At 38.2% G+C, this 18,564-nt stretch overlaps 1 protein-coding gene across 2 annotated transcripts; it reads right to left on the bottom strand.

Annotated features, from left to right (window-relative positions):
* Window positions 1-1,383: 1,383 nt before the first annotated feature.
* On the bottom strand, window positions 1,384-5,532 carry LOC102708354 (APETALA2-like protein 3). Of its 2 annotated transcripts, none has more exons than XM_040526098.1 (10): window positions 5,093-5,514; window positions 4,967-4,992; window positions 4,821-4,851; window positions 4,644-4,731; window positions 4,389-4,534; window positions 3,706-3,750; window positions 3,512-3,615; window positions 3,278-3,417; window positions 2,704-2,808; window positions 1,384-2,080 (listed from the first exon to the last, which is right to left on the bottom strand). In XM_040526098.1, exons 1-10 carry the CDS (start codon window positions 5,497-5,499, stop codon window positions 1,865-1,867), a joined length of 1,308 nt encoding a protein of 435 aa, XP_040382032.1. In that variant the 5' UTR covers window positions 5,500-5,514; the 3' UTR covers window positions 1,384-1,864. The 2 variants fall into 2 exon arrangements, with proteins under 2 accessions (XP_040382032.1, XP_015694575.2); XM_015839089.2 differs by having other exon boundaries at window positions 1,387-2,080; window positions 3,278-3,414; window positions 5,093-5,532.
* Between the last annotated feature and the right edge of the window lie 13,032 nt (window positions 5,533-18,564).

Below are 18,564 nucleotides of genomic sequence, written 5' to 3'. Positions count from 1 at the left end.
TAGCACGTAGCAAACAAATCAAACTTTGCCTTGGGAAGGTGAACAGATCACATCACACAATGAAGCAGGAGTTTTAAACATGCATCATATTGCACAAATAAGCATGCCGCAATTTTATTGAGAATTGGAACAGAAAGTTTTTGTCAACGGATATTTTTAAGAAAAAGAGCCATCACGAAAAGTTCATGCACGAAACTCAACACATTGTTGGGTGCGCTCCAATATGCCTTGAAATAACGGCCAGTAATCCTAATGCAAAATGTTTAAATGGGTGCAAACTGTATTAATTAAACTATAGTACAAGTCAAATCATCCCCCACCCAAACCCCCTAAAAATAAAAAAAGATATCACAAATCTCTACCTAACATTCAAATTGTATATTTATTATGTTAACAGATTTGGCACATCAAATATAAATTAAGATTCACATAATCTTCTAAACAAAAGGTGTGCCAAAGAAAGGGTGTGCACAGCTTACTCATCAAATGCCTGCCACCTTTAGACATGACCTTCAGTTCCAACAGAAATAAGAAGGGCATGCAAAATATAATACTGTTATTCACATTCTAAACCCATGATAAAACAGAGATACAGAGAAGAACTGCTGCGAAACTAAAATCGTTAATGTCATTATAAAGTGCATTTTCCATAAAGTTGTCAGATACTCAGATCAGCTCTAACCTCAACAGCATATATATGCAATTTTTGTACTAACAGAGCAAGCAAGATGCCAAAGCAATGGACCATCAGTGGATGAAAAGGCAAGCATCATAGTATTGGCTAACAGGCGAATGGACCACCAGTATTTCACCCAATACACTGCTAGTACTACTACCAGGCTACCAGCCTACCACTATCACAATCCTAGCACAAAAAAATGGCAGCCGTTTCACTGGAAATAGCTGTTAGCATATCAGTGCCAGGCCAGCCTGCCTCTGCCTGCCCCTCCTCATGAAAGCTCCCCCAATTCATACGAACAAACAAACATCCAACCAACCAGGCAAAAGAAGCAGCAGAGCAGCAAACCAATAAAGAAAGAAACGGCAGCTGGGTGGGTATTGAAGAGGGCCCCTGGGCAGCAGTTGAGATAGCTTTAAGACCCCTTTTAACAACCTTATTTCAGAGAAAGGTAGCTGGTGATAGCTAAGCTACTCCTAGATAGGAGTAGATAGAAAAAGCAGCAGAGGACATATCTCACCTCACCTATTGCCAGTACATGCACCAGTCCCAAAACGACATCGAGCCAAAAGATGGCACACAACAATCACCAAATGGCCAACCCCTCTCCACTTTGGAAGTGGTAACCATGCATGGCAACAGTGCAGGGCGCCACTCTACTGGCCAGAGGCAGCAGAAGTGTGGAAGAAGGTGAAAGAGACAAGGCACAATAGGGGTGATCAGAAACTATGACAGAGTACAGTGGAACAGTGGCCACTGGGAAGCTCTATCTCCACTGTCAGCAATGGAGGCAGGAGGAGGAATAGTTGCTGGATAGCAAGAAAAGGGCAAAGCTTCGCTCCACTAGACACTGCTGCAAGTGGGCCCCAGCTTAGTGCCCACTGTTCAAATTATAACTCTGTAAAATACAGTAGGCATGGCCAATCATCACTTAGCTTACATTAATTTTATTGTAGAGTCAACAGGTACAAGGGTGATTACCTGGTAGCACAGTCACGATTCGTGGTTTCGCACTCAAAAATGAAGATAAATGAATCATGAGCGTGAGAATTCTGATCATAACCAGGTGGAATATAGAGAGGGTGATCATATGGAGCATCCCTCTATAAGAACAACAGCAACCATTACCGGTAAGCGACGTTTGATGCACGGTCAGTCGCCACCCTCCACTTGAATGGGAGGCAGTCAGGTGGTCGGGGGATAGTAGAACTGGTGGTGGCCAGCGAATGGATGGGGGCGGGAGGAGGGCAGGCGGGCGGCGTCGGCGGTGGCGACGGTGCCCGTAGAGAATCCTGATGATGCTGCAGTAGGGAGTAATGGCAAAGGGGAGCCCTGCATTTGCCATGACCAAGTGGGGAACGTCTGGGGACCCAACTCAGGTCTTTTCTCCATAGGTACTTCCTGCAGTGACCAGAGCACAAGCATCAGAGTTGACCACAGTAATGGTTCAAATGCAGCATACGCTGTTAACCACTTCTCCTAAACATGACTTGATGATTCTAAGTTATAACTAATGGACTCATGAAAATAATGGAGTATGATGCAGCTCGAGTCTTAGGTATCAAGATTGAACTTTAGTACAAGCATATAGAAAAGGTAGAATAATTGATAAGTGAGCATGTTATGGGTGGTGAAAGTTCGAAATTTCAGAGCTAGGTGAGCATTCAAGGAAATATAGAGCATCTTCAGAGCTAAAGCTGCAGAGAGCAACAAGAAAGTACTAGGATGTATCAAATGCTAAGTCATCATCCACTGTATAAAGTTGGACAGCTGTGGTTCATGGAAAGTTACAAGCTGACAGATTTACTTCCTGATATATCTGACAGTTCACAAGGCAAACAGTATCTCCAGCAACTAGCAATATGTCAATTAAAGGAACAAACATATGGTTCATCTCAAGAAATAGGTGTATAGTCATTATCTTACAAGACAGTGCATGGAGATTAGTACATAGCAGTAAAATGTTAACTTGAAACAAATTCAAACTGTACTTTGAATTGCATAGAAGTTTTCATGATAGGTACCCTGAGGTTCCCAAAGAAGCCCGGACAAGGAGACACGTATAAATGTGGATGCTGGGATGCAATCGATGTGCCCTGGGGTTGCACAGGCCATTGAGGACTTATTGGCTACAGAAACAAAAATCACAATATGTAGATCTGGTGAATTCAATGCAATACATATATCCATAATACTCAGTTAATATTATCAGGTCAAGGTAAAAGTGCTTATGGCTTTGGAACTGTTTCAGGTTAAGCATACACATAGATGTACAAAATATCTTGCCAGTCTTCATGTATTTTGTGTTTGGCTATTTCTTTTTTCAATTCAATGAATTGGAGAAAACAAACAAAAAGATTTGACCTTGATTTGGGCAAAATACATCAACACTGAGTTGGCATTTGCCAATAAGCTGCATAACAGGATTGCTATACGGTTTCATACAGAAAAAATTATAGTTATTGTATTGATTTTTTTTAAAAGTGGTTGTATAATGTTATGGAAATGGGCTAAACATCCGGTGAAAAGCACCTGGAGACATTACAGGTCAAATAGCATAGCAGCTGCATACATCTAATACTGTGCTGGCATATTTACCTGAGTAACGACAGAACTTGAAGCTTCAGGAGAATCACAATGCAACTGAAACCCATTTAGGGTACTATCACTTTTCAGATCATGAACATTAGGCTGTGAAATTCTCAGATTTAAGTCAATGATGTCTCCATCAACCACTGCTAAAGAAATCCCCAATGTGCTTTTGTTAATATAAAACTTTGGATGTCTTGCTTTAGAGGCTAAAGCATGATATATATAGTACAGAAAAGGTACCTTCATTGTCGGTTTCAGGTAGAACATCTCCATCATAGGAACTAGGATCAAAGTTAGTAACAGCTTCCCTTCCATTGAAGCGAATAGCTGCCCTGTCATATGCTCTACAAGTTCGAGAATAGATGAAAGTGAGAGAAGTATTGTAACCAAATGAACATATCAAACAGAGAAGTGCAGAGTACTACTAACTGAACCTTGCAGCCTCAATTTCACTGTCAAACAATCCAAGATAGATGTACCTGCACAAAATATCATCTATCAGTGGGGAATTGGCAGAATGATACCTGTGTTAATTTAATACAACAATATCACAAGGAGAGATCATGCCAGTATTATCTCAAGTACACACAAAGATTGTAAAATATATAGGGAATGCACAACTACGATATGAGCAGTCAATCAACACCACCAACATAAATAAGAACATTATTATTGGCAAAAACAAGTAAGAGCATTGAAATGAATTTTTTTCATCTATCACTGGGGGCCACTTAGGATGCAATCGTAAAGGAAACAAAAACATTTCTCCACAACTAATTTTGCTGAGCTATTCCAATCCAGTTAGTTCTTTCCAAAAGAAGCTAGTAAGCTAGGAAAGAAGCTAGTATGTTAGAATCATTGAACAGTTATGGTGTTCCAATATTAACTGTCCATTAAGCAAAAAGTCGGCATCAAGGTGCCAAACCTTTTAGGTCGATATGGACCGTTGGGGTATCCCACCATACTCCATCTTGGTAGTGACACTGTTTTTTTTCTTTTTGAAAGCCACCTTGACATAGTTTTTTTTTCTTCATGGCATGAAAAAGAAAGTCTGAACTAGTCTATAAGGATTGTAAGTTAGTAAAGCAAGAACAATGAATGTTTCAGGGATCCTTACTTCTTGCCAAGCAGCTGACCCATCCGAGCTTCCCACCGGCCGCACTTGTGCAGCGTCACACCCCGGTACTTCGAGCTCCCCCTTGCAAATCCTGTGCTCTGGCGTCGGAGGATGTGCACAAACTCCTCCTTGGTCCAGTTGCGCATCTAACAACGCAGAACAAACTAATCCATCAGACACCATCATAGGGACAATGTCCTGTCATAACCTAAAGAATCATACACAACAATTGAACCATATGGTCTCTAAAACCACCTGCTTCAAGTCATCCTCATAGTCATTCAGATTAAAGTTGATATCCGCATCGAGGCCTCTGAACTTGATCGCCGCGCGATCATAGGCCCTGCACAAGGGGATTCTACAATCTCAGCACACCAAAAAAACCCCCCTCAACAAGTAGTACCACAAATGCAATTGGTGCCAATCTACAACCTCGCTGCAGCATGAGCTGTATCGAAGCCACCTGAAAATAAAAACAAAAACAAAAAGGCAGAACCAAAAAAATCGAAATCAAGCTGAGCACGCCCAAAATTAGCACTTGGCTAGCAAATTTAGAGGGCCAGGATAGGGGAGCTCACCCAGGTAGACCTGCTTCCCGCAGTCCCTGCCAAAATTGGATTAGTACTGGTAAGTAGTAGTAGAAGGGAGAGATTAAATCAAGCAGTGAAGCAGCAACGTCAGCGTGAGAAAAAAAAATGGCTAACCAGATGTGCGACTCCCAGCGGCCGGTCCTCCTGTAGAAGGTGACGCCCCTGTACTGCGAGCTGCGCGACCGCGGCCCGCGCCGGCTCTTCTTCCCGCCGGCGGACCCGGCGGGGGACCTCTGGCCCTGGGCCACCCCGAGATCCGCCGCGCGCCGCGGCCAGGACCCCTCCCCAGCCGCCGCCGCAGGCGCCGACCCATCCCCCGCCGCGGCCGACGCAGCCGGCGAAGGGAAGAGCTGGCGCGTCATGACCGGCGGCGAGCACCCGTCCTCGTCGGGGCTCCCGCCGAGCAGGTCGAACCGGAAACCCCCACCCGCACCCGCACCCGCAGCCCGCTCGGGCGGCGTGGACGAGCTCGACGTCGCCGCCGACCCACCGGGCGACTCCACATTGAGATCCAGCACCATACCAACAACCCCCCCCCTCCCCCCCCCCCCCCACCCACGCCGCTCCCCCGCCGCGCGCGCGCGCTGGCTAAGCTAGCCTAGCCCAGCCAGCTAGCTAACCGCCGCCCAACGCAAGCCGCGGAGTGCGACAGCGCCTTCCTCCTCCCCCACCACCCCGCCACCCACGATCAGTCGAGCGCGGCGTAACCAGAGCAGACGGGAGGAGGAGCGGCGGCCATGGCGATGAGTGAGGGATGCCGCGGTGGTGGAGGGAGGGAGGGGATGGGACGTGAGGGGGACGAAGGGGTATCGTCGTCGCAGGGGGGAGAGAAAAAAAAAACCATTTTTGGGCAGCCTTCTCGGGGCGGAAAAAACGCTACGCGTACCCGGGTGGGGGTAGGTGGGTCCCGGGGAGATGGGTGACGTGGCGTGACGGGATTGGGCCTTGGGAGGGAGAAGGGAGATGGAGCGGTTTGTTTGCTTCCCCCCTACTAGTACGTTTCTGTAGGGGTTAGGACTGATTATAAGTGTTGCTTTTGTTTGACTTGACTACCGTCAAACTCTCCAAGAAACACAGTAGCGTTGTTGCAGCGAACTTCACGTTTTTTTACATTAAATTTGAATTTAATTTCAAATTTAATTTTCGGTCTTTATTTTTAGATCGTTAAAAACATGTCTATATTTTTTTATTTATAAATTATTTTCTTTTATAAATACATTGTTTGCTTTTTACATAAAAAGTCGTCAGAGAATCACCCCATTAGCTCAAAGGTCGTTAACCCAAAGAAATAAGGCCAAGTTTAGTTCACAAAAATTTTCAACTAAAAATATCACATCAAATCTTTGGACACACCTAAATAGAGTACTAAATATAGATAAATCGAAAAACTAATTGCACAGTTATGTGAGAAATCGTGAGACGAATCTTTTAAACCTAATTTGATTTAAACCTAATTAGAACATGATTAGTCATAAGTGCTATAGTAACCCACACGCGCTAATGACGGATTAATTAGGCTCAAAAGATTCGTCTTGCGGTTTTCACGCTAGCCGTGAAATTCGTTTTTTCATTCTTGTCCAAAACCCCCTTCCGACATCGAGTCAAACGTCTGATGTGACACGCAAAAATTTTCATTTCACCAACTAAACACCCCCTAAATTTACTGATGACTTTATTAATACAAAATATTCTTATATACTCTAAAGTCAGGTTGGTAAATTAATGTTGCCCTTACTTTTAGTAACGGCACCACAACTGGCTGTTTACGTGGACGAGTGAGATATATACAGAGCTAGTTGAAGTGCGGTATGAAATACTCCATCTGTTCTAAAATAATTTTATCTTTTATTTATTTCACATATATCAATATAAAAGACAAGAATACTCTTATTTTATCAAATCATAATATAGTTCTTTCCTATTTTATTCGGTTTCAATGTATTTGTTACATGTTTCTAAAAATTAAACTTATTTTAGAACAAACAAGTTAAGGCAAAAATAATCTTATTTTTGAACAAACGTAGTAGTAGTATTGAATACAGCATTATGCATGTTACTCTTACAAGTATCACCTAAAAAATGGTTTGTCCTGCGATAATAACTATAGTATTATTAGTAGTAGTAGCAGCAGCAGTAATAATAATAATAATAATAATAATAATAATAATAATAATAATAATAATAATAATAATAATAATATGCTTGGAAACATAATATAGAATGTATATGTTTTATGGGCAAGTGCTGCACTTTCTAGTTGCTGTTCAAATTAATGCATTTTTACTCGCTCTTTATTTTAATAGTTGGTGACGTTAACTTTTTGGTACATGTTTGACCACTGGTATTATTCAAAACTTTTATGCAAATATGTAAAAATATAAGTTAAGATATATTTAGTAATAAATCCAATCATAATAAAAATAATAATAATTATATAAGTGTTTTAATAAGACGAGTGGTTATAACGTGATCTATTAAAATAAAATAGGAAGAGAGTACATGATAAGTAATTCAGCTTATGAACGGAACATGAAAGCATGGCACTGCGAATTTCACACAATACAATATTGAGATTTTATAGTCAAGTATATCAAACGAGTAAATAATAATGACATATTAAAAAAAACTTCCTAATGTAGAGAACACAATATATTATCTCCATGATGGTTTCAAATGTTTATGGTATAGAAACATTGTGCTCCTTGAAAAGATAAATATTTTCCTCAGAAAAATAATATAAAACATATGCTATTTTATTCACATGAGAAGCACTTTCTAGTTGGTGCCCAAATCAATAAATAATCTATTTCTTTTCGGGGAAAAAAAAGAATATGATCGGTAATCCAGCTTATGGCTGAAACATGCAAGCATGGCGCTACTTCTTTTTACACAATACAATAAATGTGATTTCATAATCAAGTAAAGGGCTCGTTTAGTCCAAAATATTTTTTTTGGTAGAACCATCACACATCGAACCTTTAGACACTTAAATAGAACATTAAACATACATAAAAAAACTAATTGTATAGTAAATACTACGGTAACTCATATATACTAATGACGGATTAATTAGGCTTAAAAAATTCGTGCCGATTCCCTAACGATCTATGAAATTTTTTTATTCGTGTCCCGAAATCTCTTTTAAACGTTCCATCAAAGATTCGAGCCGACACCCTAATTTTTCCATGACCTAAACAGAGCCAAAATATCTAAACAACAATACCTATAAAGAAAACTTTCATTGACATGATGTGTCTGCAGGGACCACATTGCGAGGGTGCAAAGTAAAATGAAATAAAATAAAATAAGGCTTTGTGAATGAAGAAGGAAACACTAGTGCGTGCAGCATTTCCTGTCGGCAAAATATCCACCGGTGTAGTTTCCCATTGGCTGCTCCGCTCCATACCGCTTCTTCTGCCCGTGCTGTGCTGCTACGCTACTGGCCCCAAACCCAAGTGTGCAGTAATGCCAGCAAGTACCAAGCACTTGTTACACGGACCAAGGAAAATGGCTTTGTGACCCGGGATATGTTTACACCAAGGGATGAAAACGGTATCAGTTCTATATTCACCCCATATTTTTATTTTTTTATATTTATAAGCAGAATTTAAATTTTCATCCTTAAATTTAGAGTTGATTTTTTGGATTTTTTTCACTAAAGTTTTTTTAACCTTGGTTATTAGATCGCTAAAAATACATATAAAATTTTTATCATAAATAATTTTTCGTTTGCAAATATGCTGATAAAGCCAAACAATGTCCCGTAATAGGGCCGGGGGATTTTATATATTTATAAAGTACTAATTAGTGACCATTTTAATACGAAAGCAGTAAAATTGGAAAAAAAAAAGTTTACAAACAAAAATATTGGGATAAGCTACTTTTTTATATTATTTGTATGGAAACTACTATATCGGTACTATCTCGAGTTCATACTGTTTTCATCCTGCACTGTTGCACATAGGAATTAGTTTCGTAAAAAAATTTCTAAAAAACATCACATCAAATCTTTGGACATCTAAATAGAGCATTAAACATATATAAAAAAATACTAATTGCACAGTTAAGGGGAATCATGAGACGGATCATTTGAGCCTAATTAATCCATGATTAACCATAAGTGTTACAGCAACCTATATGTGCTAATGACAGATTAATTATGCTCAAAAGATTTGTCTCACGGTTTCCAGATGAGCTATTAAATTCGATTTTTCATTCGTGTCCGACAACACCTTCCGACATCCATTTAAACGTCCGACGTGAAACCCAAAAAATTTCTTTTCGTGAACTAAACATGACCTAAATTTGTGTAAAATTCTCTAGCTTAACGGTGTGTCCTTTTCACCCTTCCCAACTTCTACTTACTTGTTTTTCACATGTGCATTTACAGAAATACTAAATAATATGTTTTTTCAAAAAAATATAGAAATTATATTAATATATTTTTTAAGTTTTTAGATAATACTTAATTAATTATATACTAATCTGCCGCTCCATTTTCCATATCAAGAAATAAGTTCCTAACCCTCTCTGCGAACACAGCCTAAGTCCGAGCAATTTCGTTCTTGCCCCTGTTTCGGATTCTAATGCTGATTTACCCCTCTTTTTTAGGGTTTTTATTTTTATCCCTATTTTTTTTAACTGAACGAACAGTCTGCCCCTCTTTTGGATGGAGACACCTAACGGTATTAACTTAGGGATTAAAAATACCCTTTTACCCTTTATCGGAAATTTCATTTTTAGCCATGTTTTTTTGTCGCTTGCTTTTTTGTCCTCCGTTGTGAATCACAACAATATGTATGTATGTATATATACACACACACACAACAACAGGGCAAAAAAGGACATGACAAAAAAAACATGGCTAAAAATGAAATTCCGGATAAAGGGTAAAAAAGCCCTCCTTCCAAAAGAGGGGTAGACTATTGGTTAAGTTAAAAAAACATGGGTAAAAATAAAAACCCAAAAAAAGGGGTAAAATCAGTATTAGAATCTAAAACAGGGATTAGAATAAAATTGTCCCTTTAATATAAGTCCTTAGGTGCGCATGCATCCAGATCATGAAAATAAAATTAAAATCATTGGTATGTAAAGAGATTAGTAAGATTTTTTATACTCCGCCATTCCAAAATATATAAACATAGTATCAAATTAGACATATTCTACTACTACGAATGTGGACAGGTATTTCTGCACTTTAGACCAAAGGGGGTATGAAATAATACGGATAGATTTATTGGAAAATGTATAATTATATTTTTAGTAGCTTTTGTAGATTTAATATTAGGAAAATAATGATAAAAATAATGTATCAGAGATTGTGTAGATTTCTGAGTAAGTTTAATTCCATTTAGAAGACCATTACGGTTTGCCTCTTGTAAGTTGTAATGGAATATTCCGGTACTGGCCAATACCGGTCTACTGTTTCATTGTGTGACACAAAGTTTATCAAATTTCTATTTAATTGTATATAATTTTCCAATGAATCCAAGTTTCAGAGTTTCAAAGACGAATGATGGTGTTATCACAAGGTTGGGTATCTCAAATCAATTCAAACAAGCGATAACTAAAATTTTAGGCAGTACCGAATTGCTAGCATTGTTTCAATATAGATTTTTTGTTAATTATTTTGCGGGCAGAAAATTATAGATATTTTGGTCAGAAATTAATTTAAATTCAACAAAGTCAGTTTAGAATGAAATTTGCAAAATTCAGAAAAATAAAGAACATTTTGGATAAAATATTTCCCTATCGGGTGGGGGGGGGGGGCTGATTTGGAACCAAAATTGTAAACCTTTGGCTCTGGGTGCAAGCAGGGGCGTAGTTAGGGTAGTCTATGTAGGCCTGTGAGTGCACTCTATTTTTGTTCATAAAGACCTCCTCTATATTTTTTTTACATTTGTATTACTCAGTTTGTTTTTTTAACGCTGTTGACTTTTGGATATATGTTTGTTTGTTCGTCTTATTCAAAATTTTTGTGTAAATATGTAAAATTACAAGTCATTCTTAAAGCTCTATGACAAATGGTCAAACTTAAAAATTTAGAATAAAAAATCAATGGCATCAAATAAAAAAGGTACCTTTTAACTAAAATTATACTCGTATTTTATGATTTACCGTGTTTATAAATTTTGATATGTGATGTTGACTTGTGGCTAAAACTATCCAACGAAAATTTCTGGTTACTTCACTGGGTGCAAGTAGTCATTTGCTCTCTCTTGTTAAACTAAATGACATAATTTCATCTTTTTCAACTTCAAAATTGAATTTCAATTAGTTTGGTTGAACCGAAACGGCCAGTACTGACACGTAATAATGGCCAGAGCGGGATGTTGCTTGAGAATTTTTTTGATTTTAATCCAAAACCGCAAGGGTATAGGCCATCCGGGGAAATCGTGAATTTAGGGTCTACCGAATGGCGGACGTTCGACTGGGTCCTATCGAACGGAGGGAGACGTTCGACTGGGCTCTATCGAACGGAGGGAGTTCGACAGGGCCCACCACCCGTTCGAGTCCTGAGCCAGCCGGACCTGTCGGACCTGTCAAACAAAGGGGGCAGTTCGACAGGCCCTGTCGAACTGCAGCGCTGGTGATCCAGTCCAATCTCCTTTTCAGTCGCATGCGGGACGTTCAATAGGGCACCTATCGAACTACACCTATTCGACAGGCACCTATATTCACGATTTTCCATAGATGACCACTACCTTTACGATTTTCTATTAAAATAATATTAATTCTCAAAAAAATTAATTTGCTTAATGCGTACAGTTTGAGTGGAGAAACAACGAAGGCCATCTTTCCTTTCGGGTAGAAATAGAGAAACATGATATTTGCAAATAAAAAATAATTTATAAATAAAATTTTTTATACGTATTTTTAGCCATCTAAAAATATTGGCTAAAAATAAACTATGATAAAAAACTCTAAAATAAAAAGTTAAAATTTATATTATAAGTATAAATGTAAACGAAAAGGTGGAAATATACATACACTATCAGAGCAAGCGAGGGGATAATCAAAGGGAAAATGTTACTGTAACTATATGTCATTATGTACGTCCTTGACGATAATTAATGTGGAGTAGAGTGTACTTCAAAAAAATTGTTTCTGTGTTGCATTTAACCATTCGTTTTATTTAAAAAATTATTAATTTTTTTAAAAATAGTCACACATAAAGTAGGTTTATGTTTTATCATCTAATAAAAATAAAAATATTAATCGTAATGTTTTAAAATAAGACGAGTTAAACATTACTTAAAACTAAAAAGTTGTCTGATTCTGGAACAGGGGAAAGTAGTCGTGACACTAGCAAAAAGTCATCTCGTTATGAAGTGTCTATTCCAACATGTACCATCAAAACACAATTCACTGTCAAACTAGGCTCCTGAGGTAATGTGGAATGGAACATGTTCACCTGAATACTCGCATTTACGATTATCATTCCAGTGGTTTACGAAAAAAATAGCATGTCAAAATTAATTGTGTTCATACGATTTTATTTATTTCATGATATGATGGTTCATGTGGTGATTTTATCCATCTTGACATGAATTATCAGTCCAGTTTTAGAAAATACTTGTATAGATAAGCATTTGTGTGTTCATATATATATATATATATATATATATATATATATATATATATATATATATATATATGAGTGTGAATGTGCTACAAGCGATTGCGTTTGCAGTATCTTTTTTTCTTTTTTGAAACATGCAGGATTTAAAATTTTAATTAGTATAGATGACACTATGATGTAACTTGGTGTGGTGGCTCCTAGCAAGGGCATACTTCTACGTTTTTGACCCTATCTAAAAATGTATTGTGTAGGTTTCGTACGACACGTTGAAAGCTCCCATTAGACTATTCATGGGCTCCCTTCCCTAATTAGGCTTAAGCTGAAAGTAACGTTAACACATTGATTATTCATCGCCTATCAAAGGTGCTCCAGTATCAAACAAATTAAACCAATTAATCAACCAACCGTACTAAGTCCAAGTAAAACTAAGAAGTAGGCCCCGTTCTTTAGCCAAGTTATCTAGCCCAGATATCTGGACTCGTTTTTTATGTGCACGTTTCTCGAAGTACTAAATGTATGTTTTTTCTAAAATTTTTATATAGAAAAAGTTAATTTTAAGGATCATATCACTCAACTTTTTAATTTTTTTAAAAAATAATTAATTAATTATATACTAATATTTTACTATGTTTTTTCGCGTCGATTACTTATCCCATGAAAGACCGTAGCCGTAGTACAAGGTAAAATTACCCCGTATTGAAGAGTAAGATCCATCATGTGTGGTAGTACGTGATTGTCTTATCCTCTCCGGCCATCACATCGATTATTTTACGAGAGAAAATTAATTAACAACAAGGGGATGAAAATATAGTAGTACTATGCTTTGCTACCTGGAGGGAGGTAATTAAGGTTTTGAGCCAATAATTGATAGCTTTTGGAGAATGCAAGGGCCGCCCAAGAACATACAAATGTGAGCACTGTCACGTGCATCCGATACCTAAGCTGTTTTTTTTCTAATTAGTAATTTTATCTTTTCGTGGTGTTTAGATTGAGAAAATTTTTAGGAGAAGTGTCACGTTAAATGTTTGATCGGATGTCGTAGTGGTTTTCGGACACGAATGAAAAAACGAATTTCACGGCTAGCCTAGAAACCGTGAGACGAATCTTTTGAGCCTAATTAATTCGTCATTAGCACATATTGATTACTGTAGCACTTATGGCTAATCATAGACTAATTAGGCTCAAATGATTCGTCTCAAGATTTCTTTCATAACTATGTAATTAGTTTTTTATCATCTTTGTTTAATGCTTTATTTAGGTGTCCAAAAATTTGATGTGATGTTTTTTTAAAAAATTTAAAACTAAACAAGTTCTTTGTTAAATAAGATGGATTTGACCTGATTGACATGGACTGCACTTGGCTACATATGCAGGCCATAGTACGACAAGATACTCCTATATTGCTAGTTTGGTATTTTTAGGTATTTTTTTTGAAAAGTGTCGTGTCAAATATTTGATCGGAAGTTAGAAATGGCTCTAGGATGAATGAAAAAACGAATTTTAAAACCGTGCGACAAATCTTTCAAGCCTAATTAGTCTGTCATTAGCACATGTAAATTACTGTAGCACTTATGGCTAATCATGGACTAATTAGGGTCAAAAGATTCGTCTCAAGATTTCTTTCATAATTATGCAATTAGTTTTTTTATGTATGTTTAATATTTTATTTAGATGTTCAAAAATTCGATGTGATGTTTTTGGAAAACTTTTTGAAAACTAAATAAGACCTTAGACCCGTAATTTACAGACTCGTGACGTGTAATCGAATTAACGAAATATTTCTGCTACTTAAAAACGTGATGTTCTATCCATATTTTTTTTTCTAAAGTGTAACACACCCTCCCCCCCCCCCCCCCCCCCCCCCCCGTGTCCCTTCTGATCAACGAATGCATGGAACAACCGAATGCATATTATGACGCATTATCCCACTGCAAAACATATAAACCTATTCTTCTAGTAAAATTCTACTATACTACTTTTTAGTGGATTAAATGCTATTCCCTTCCTCTCCAACTATAAAGGATTCTAGGTTTTTTAGACATTAAAAATAAAGGGAAAACATTATAATACCACATTACTACTGAGCAAACCTATTTTTACAATACTGCCGTAACCCATTTACTCAGGCGTTTAGCGAATCATCACGTCTAACTTGTTTTTTTTTCCTTTTGTAGGCACAAAAATGTTGATAAAATATTTCATATTTTAGCATACATCTATAGCGGTTGTGCACCCCAAGTCAAAAAAAATCATGCAATTTTTCACGTAAAATACATGTTGATGCGGCATTAGGTAAGATTTAGTGAAAATTAAATGAAGGGTGTTGGGCAAGAAAAATAGTAACGCATAATCTCTAATATTTGTGAACAAAATTTAAACCCCTACCTTTCTTGCTACATTTTATTATAACTCAAGAAGCAGCGAATATTATATATTAAATTATCAGTGACTTGCTGCACATAAGAAAATAAGTTAAATTAAATTATGAGTGAGCTGGAGTCGATTATTTTTCATTGCTACTGTGTAAAACTGTGTTGTGAAAGTGTTCAGGTCACTTTGTAGCAAGCCTATCACCCTGTTGATCCCACAGTTGGATAGACCTTGTGTCCCATTCTTATCATATCTCTTGGTATGATGGTTTTTTGGTTGGAATATGTGGCCCTAATTAAATTGTCAAAAAATCATAGCTAAAGATGGATATAAAGCTGCTACTAAATTAATCATTGATGGTCCAGGAAATGAGCTTGACATTAGGTCCCATGGGTGTCAAAATTAATGATCATATATTTTTTGCTCTAAATTGAGAACGAAGCATTGTTGCTACTTGCTAGTTTAATTTGTTAGTTGGACCCATCTAGCTACAAAATTGTGTGCTTTAACCCTATTATTTTTTTGGAGAATGAGATGATCGGCGTGAAAAGTGAAAATTTCCTAAACAAAGTGACAAGCTATAAAGGGTAGCCCAATAAACCTCAACTTCACATTAAAAAAATGAATCCTCAAGCATTACATCATAAAACGAGAAAAAGAAAAGGAACAAGAAATGCAATAATGTCAGTATCATGTACTAAGGCCGTGTTTGGCTCCTGTCTTTCTAACCCTAGATTTTCTCCTTTTTCATACGCACGCTTTCTGAACTACCAGTGGTATATTTTTTGCGAAAATTTTTTTATACGAAAGTTGTTTTCAAAAAAAGCATTTTTTCCATCTTTAAGTAGATACCATGAGGTACCACTGTTTTCTATACCATGAGATACCGTTGTTTTCTATACCATGAGGTACCACTATACATAGAAAACAGTGGTATAGAAAAGTATAGAAAATAGTGGTATCTCATGGTAAATATGCTCTTTCAAAAATTATATTAATCTATTTTTATTTTTATAATTAATAATTAATTAAACATGTACTAATCTATTACCACGTCCGTACCGGATAACTAACGCTCTTTTTTTACTCCAACCGAACACGGCCTAACTAGACTGCAAAGGTGTTGTGTAATGTATCCGTGGGTGCCTGAAACCCACCACAAAGTTTAATTCCCGGTTCTCATAATACTGCTGGTCAGTTGTTATAATTAGAACTCTTATAATTATAACAAAAGTTTAGTAAAGCCAAAGATTTAATATTGCTAATTTCTGTCTCGTATGTGGTAAAGCACAAACTAGTAGGCAAAATTATTTTTGGTGACACACCCATTTTATTTTAATTTTATAGGTCTATTAAAAGAGTCATCTGTAAAAAGAAGATAGAAAATAAATCTTCCCCATTTATAAAACTCATTTTTAGTAGTGGCATACTGACATATATAGACAGAAGATATCATGGATTAGCTTTACATCAATTGGATATCGAGGAGCATAATATAAGAGAGTTGGACATCTCCTGGCTTTCATGTCGGCGTTTCTATCTTTTCATCGGCTCGGTGTTAGAGCGTCATCAACATCATGCCACATATTGGCCTCCCAAAAATCCTCTCTTAGGCTGTTAACACTCAATCTCGGACCCCATCCATCGTCTTTTTTTACTTCGACTTATACTTATAAACCAAAATTTAAATTCGTTATTTTCAGTCAATACCTTTGAATCGCTCAGAATACATATATAAAAAGATAAATTACTTTTTTTTTATAAATATGTTTTTTAAAAAACCAAACGACCCCGTACTCTCGATTTGGTTTTTTTAATAGAAAACTGAAAGAAATGTCAATGTCGTCGCAAAGATTGATTATAGGGCACGCAAGGAATCTTAGGCCTATTTCTTTCGGTTTAAGATTATTATAATCTAGATTATCGAGGGTAAACTGAAAGAAACAGATAACTTATTAAAGTAGTTTATTATAAGCTTGAGCCCAGCTTATTATAATCTGATAAGTTCATTTAGGTGAACTTTTTCTAGATTATTAGGTAAAAAATTACCCACCATGCCACTCCACTGCTTCTTTAGACTTGCAAACCTAATAATCTAGACTCTAATAATCTAGAAAAGAAACAACTCACCGCTTATTCTACTATAGATTATAAAAAACTAGTTTATAGTAATCTAATTCAATAATCTAAATTATAATAATCATGAGCGGAAAGAAACAGGCCTCAGTCTGCACGAGCTCCTTGAAGACACGAGAATGCCAAAAAACAAAAAAGAAAAAAAAGAAAAAGAATATCAGGCAAAGCCCACATTACGTTATTTAATCCAATAACTGGGCCAGAGAGAAAGGGAAGAGGTCGTCCAATTAAGCCCACCTGATAGAAATGGTGTCACCGCGTGTGCGTGCGTAGCCCTAAGCTGCCATGGCCGCCGGCGCGACGAGCGCCACCGGTTCTTTGCCACCGCAACCGCCGACCTGACTGGCTCACGGGGCGACGCCTCCGGACGCCGGCGATACGACGGCACCTCTCGAGCGGACACGAGGCGGATCAGTTCGCCGCCGGCGAAGGCAGAGGGCAGAGCAGCGTCTGTACGTACTGCTGAATGACCGGCCGGAAGAACGCGTTCGGCATTCATAAGGTGGACGTCGTCGTCGGCGTCGGTGGCGGCGACGACGACCACTTGTTGATGAACGCCGGCGACATGAGCTTCGCCGGAGAATATCCTCCTCCCTGAGCCGCCTTCGGTCCTCCGGCTGCAGCGTCCGACGACGGTCAGCGGCTTCCCGCAGTTCACGGCCGTCCGGAAGCACGCATCTGCGGCAGCGGCCGGCGCCGGTCGCGAGGAGCCGAGGAGGGCAGCTTCTCCTACTCCATCAGCTCGGAGAACGGTCAGCGGTGGACGCTCTGCGGGGACTGGTTGCTGCCGTTCATCGGTGACAGCGGCGGGCGCGCGCGGCCACGTACTACGACAGCGAGCTGGACGTACTCGTGGGTCGGGCTCACCTAAAGGGACGCTGCTGTAGAGCTCCGTATCCGTAACGGACCGAAACACGTATCACCGGTATCAGGCCTGTGATAGAGAAAGGGTTACTAAAGCCCAAACATATCTGTCATGTGTGAACGGACCGATAAAGATGGACAATATCGGTACCGGTTTATTAATGTTAACCGTTATCGACAGACGTTCAACCAACCATGGAGCTACGAAGACGGTCTATTACCGATATATATCTGTAAGGAGCAAAGAACCCCAACCGTGACCGATAATATATAATATCGGTCACAAGCAATATAACTAAGACCGTGACATGTATTAACAGCTACGACCTACATCATGGTTCGTCACTGATAGTTACAGTATCAGTAACGGCTATTGATTTAGGTCCCTACATATATATATTTGGAAAACAAATAGATATGAAAACTCGGTTGATCTGACTTTAATCTTTATAACAATGTCACGTTTAGGTCATTAAATGTAGGTCCTTTTTGCCACCCCCAGTGTTAGGATCTCATTGTTTGGTTGGTTTCTCAAGTGGAAACGTGTCTCAATTGTCTAAAACTCTTGTTCACCTGTATCTTGGCATGTCCATCCAACAGTTGAGCCTGTTGTACTATTATATTTTCCGAGGGT

This window comes from Oryza brachyantha, chromosome 7 (assembly GCF_000231095.2).
Source record: "Oryza brachyantha chromosome 7, ObraRS2, whole genome shotgun sequence".
Taxonomy (NCBI): Eukaryota; Viridiplantae; Streptophyta; class Magnoliopsida; order Poales; family Poaceae; genus Oryza; species Oryza brachyantha.
This window is presented reverse-complemented; position numbering and strand designations above follow the sequence as displayed.

What these genes read in the sequence shown, in the direction of transcription:
- LOC102708354 (XM_040526098.1), bottom strand. Translation starts at nt 5,499, where the DNA reads ATGGTGCTGGATCTCAATGTGGAGTCGCCCGGTGGGTCGGCGGCGACG. An exon ending in CGGGAAGCAGGTCTACCTGG is followed by an intron (nt 4,852 to 4,966) that starts GTGAGCTCCCCT and finishes TTTTATTTTCAG; the next exon opens with GTGGCTTCGATACAGCTCAT. An exon ending in GGTCAGCTGCTTGGCAAGAA is followed by an intron (nt 3,751 to 4,388) that starts GTAAGGATCCCT and finishes TATTTTGTGCAG; the next exon opens with GTACATCTATCTTGGATTGT.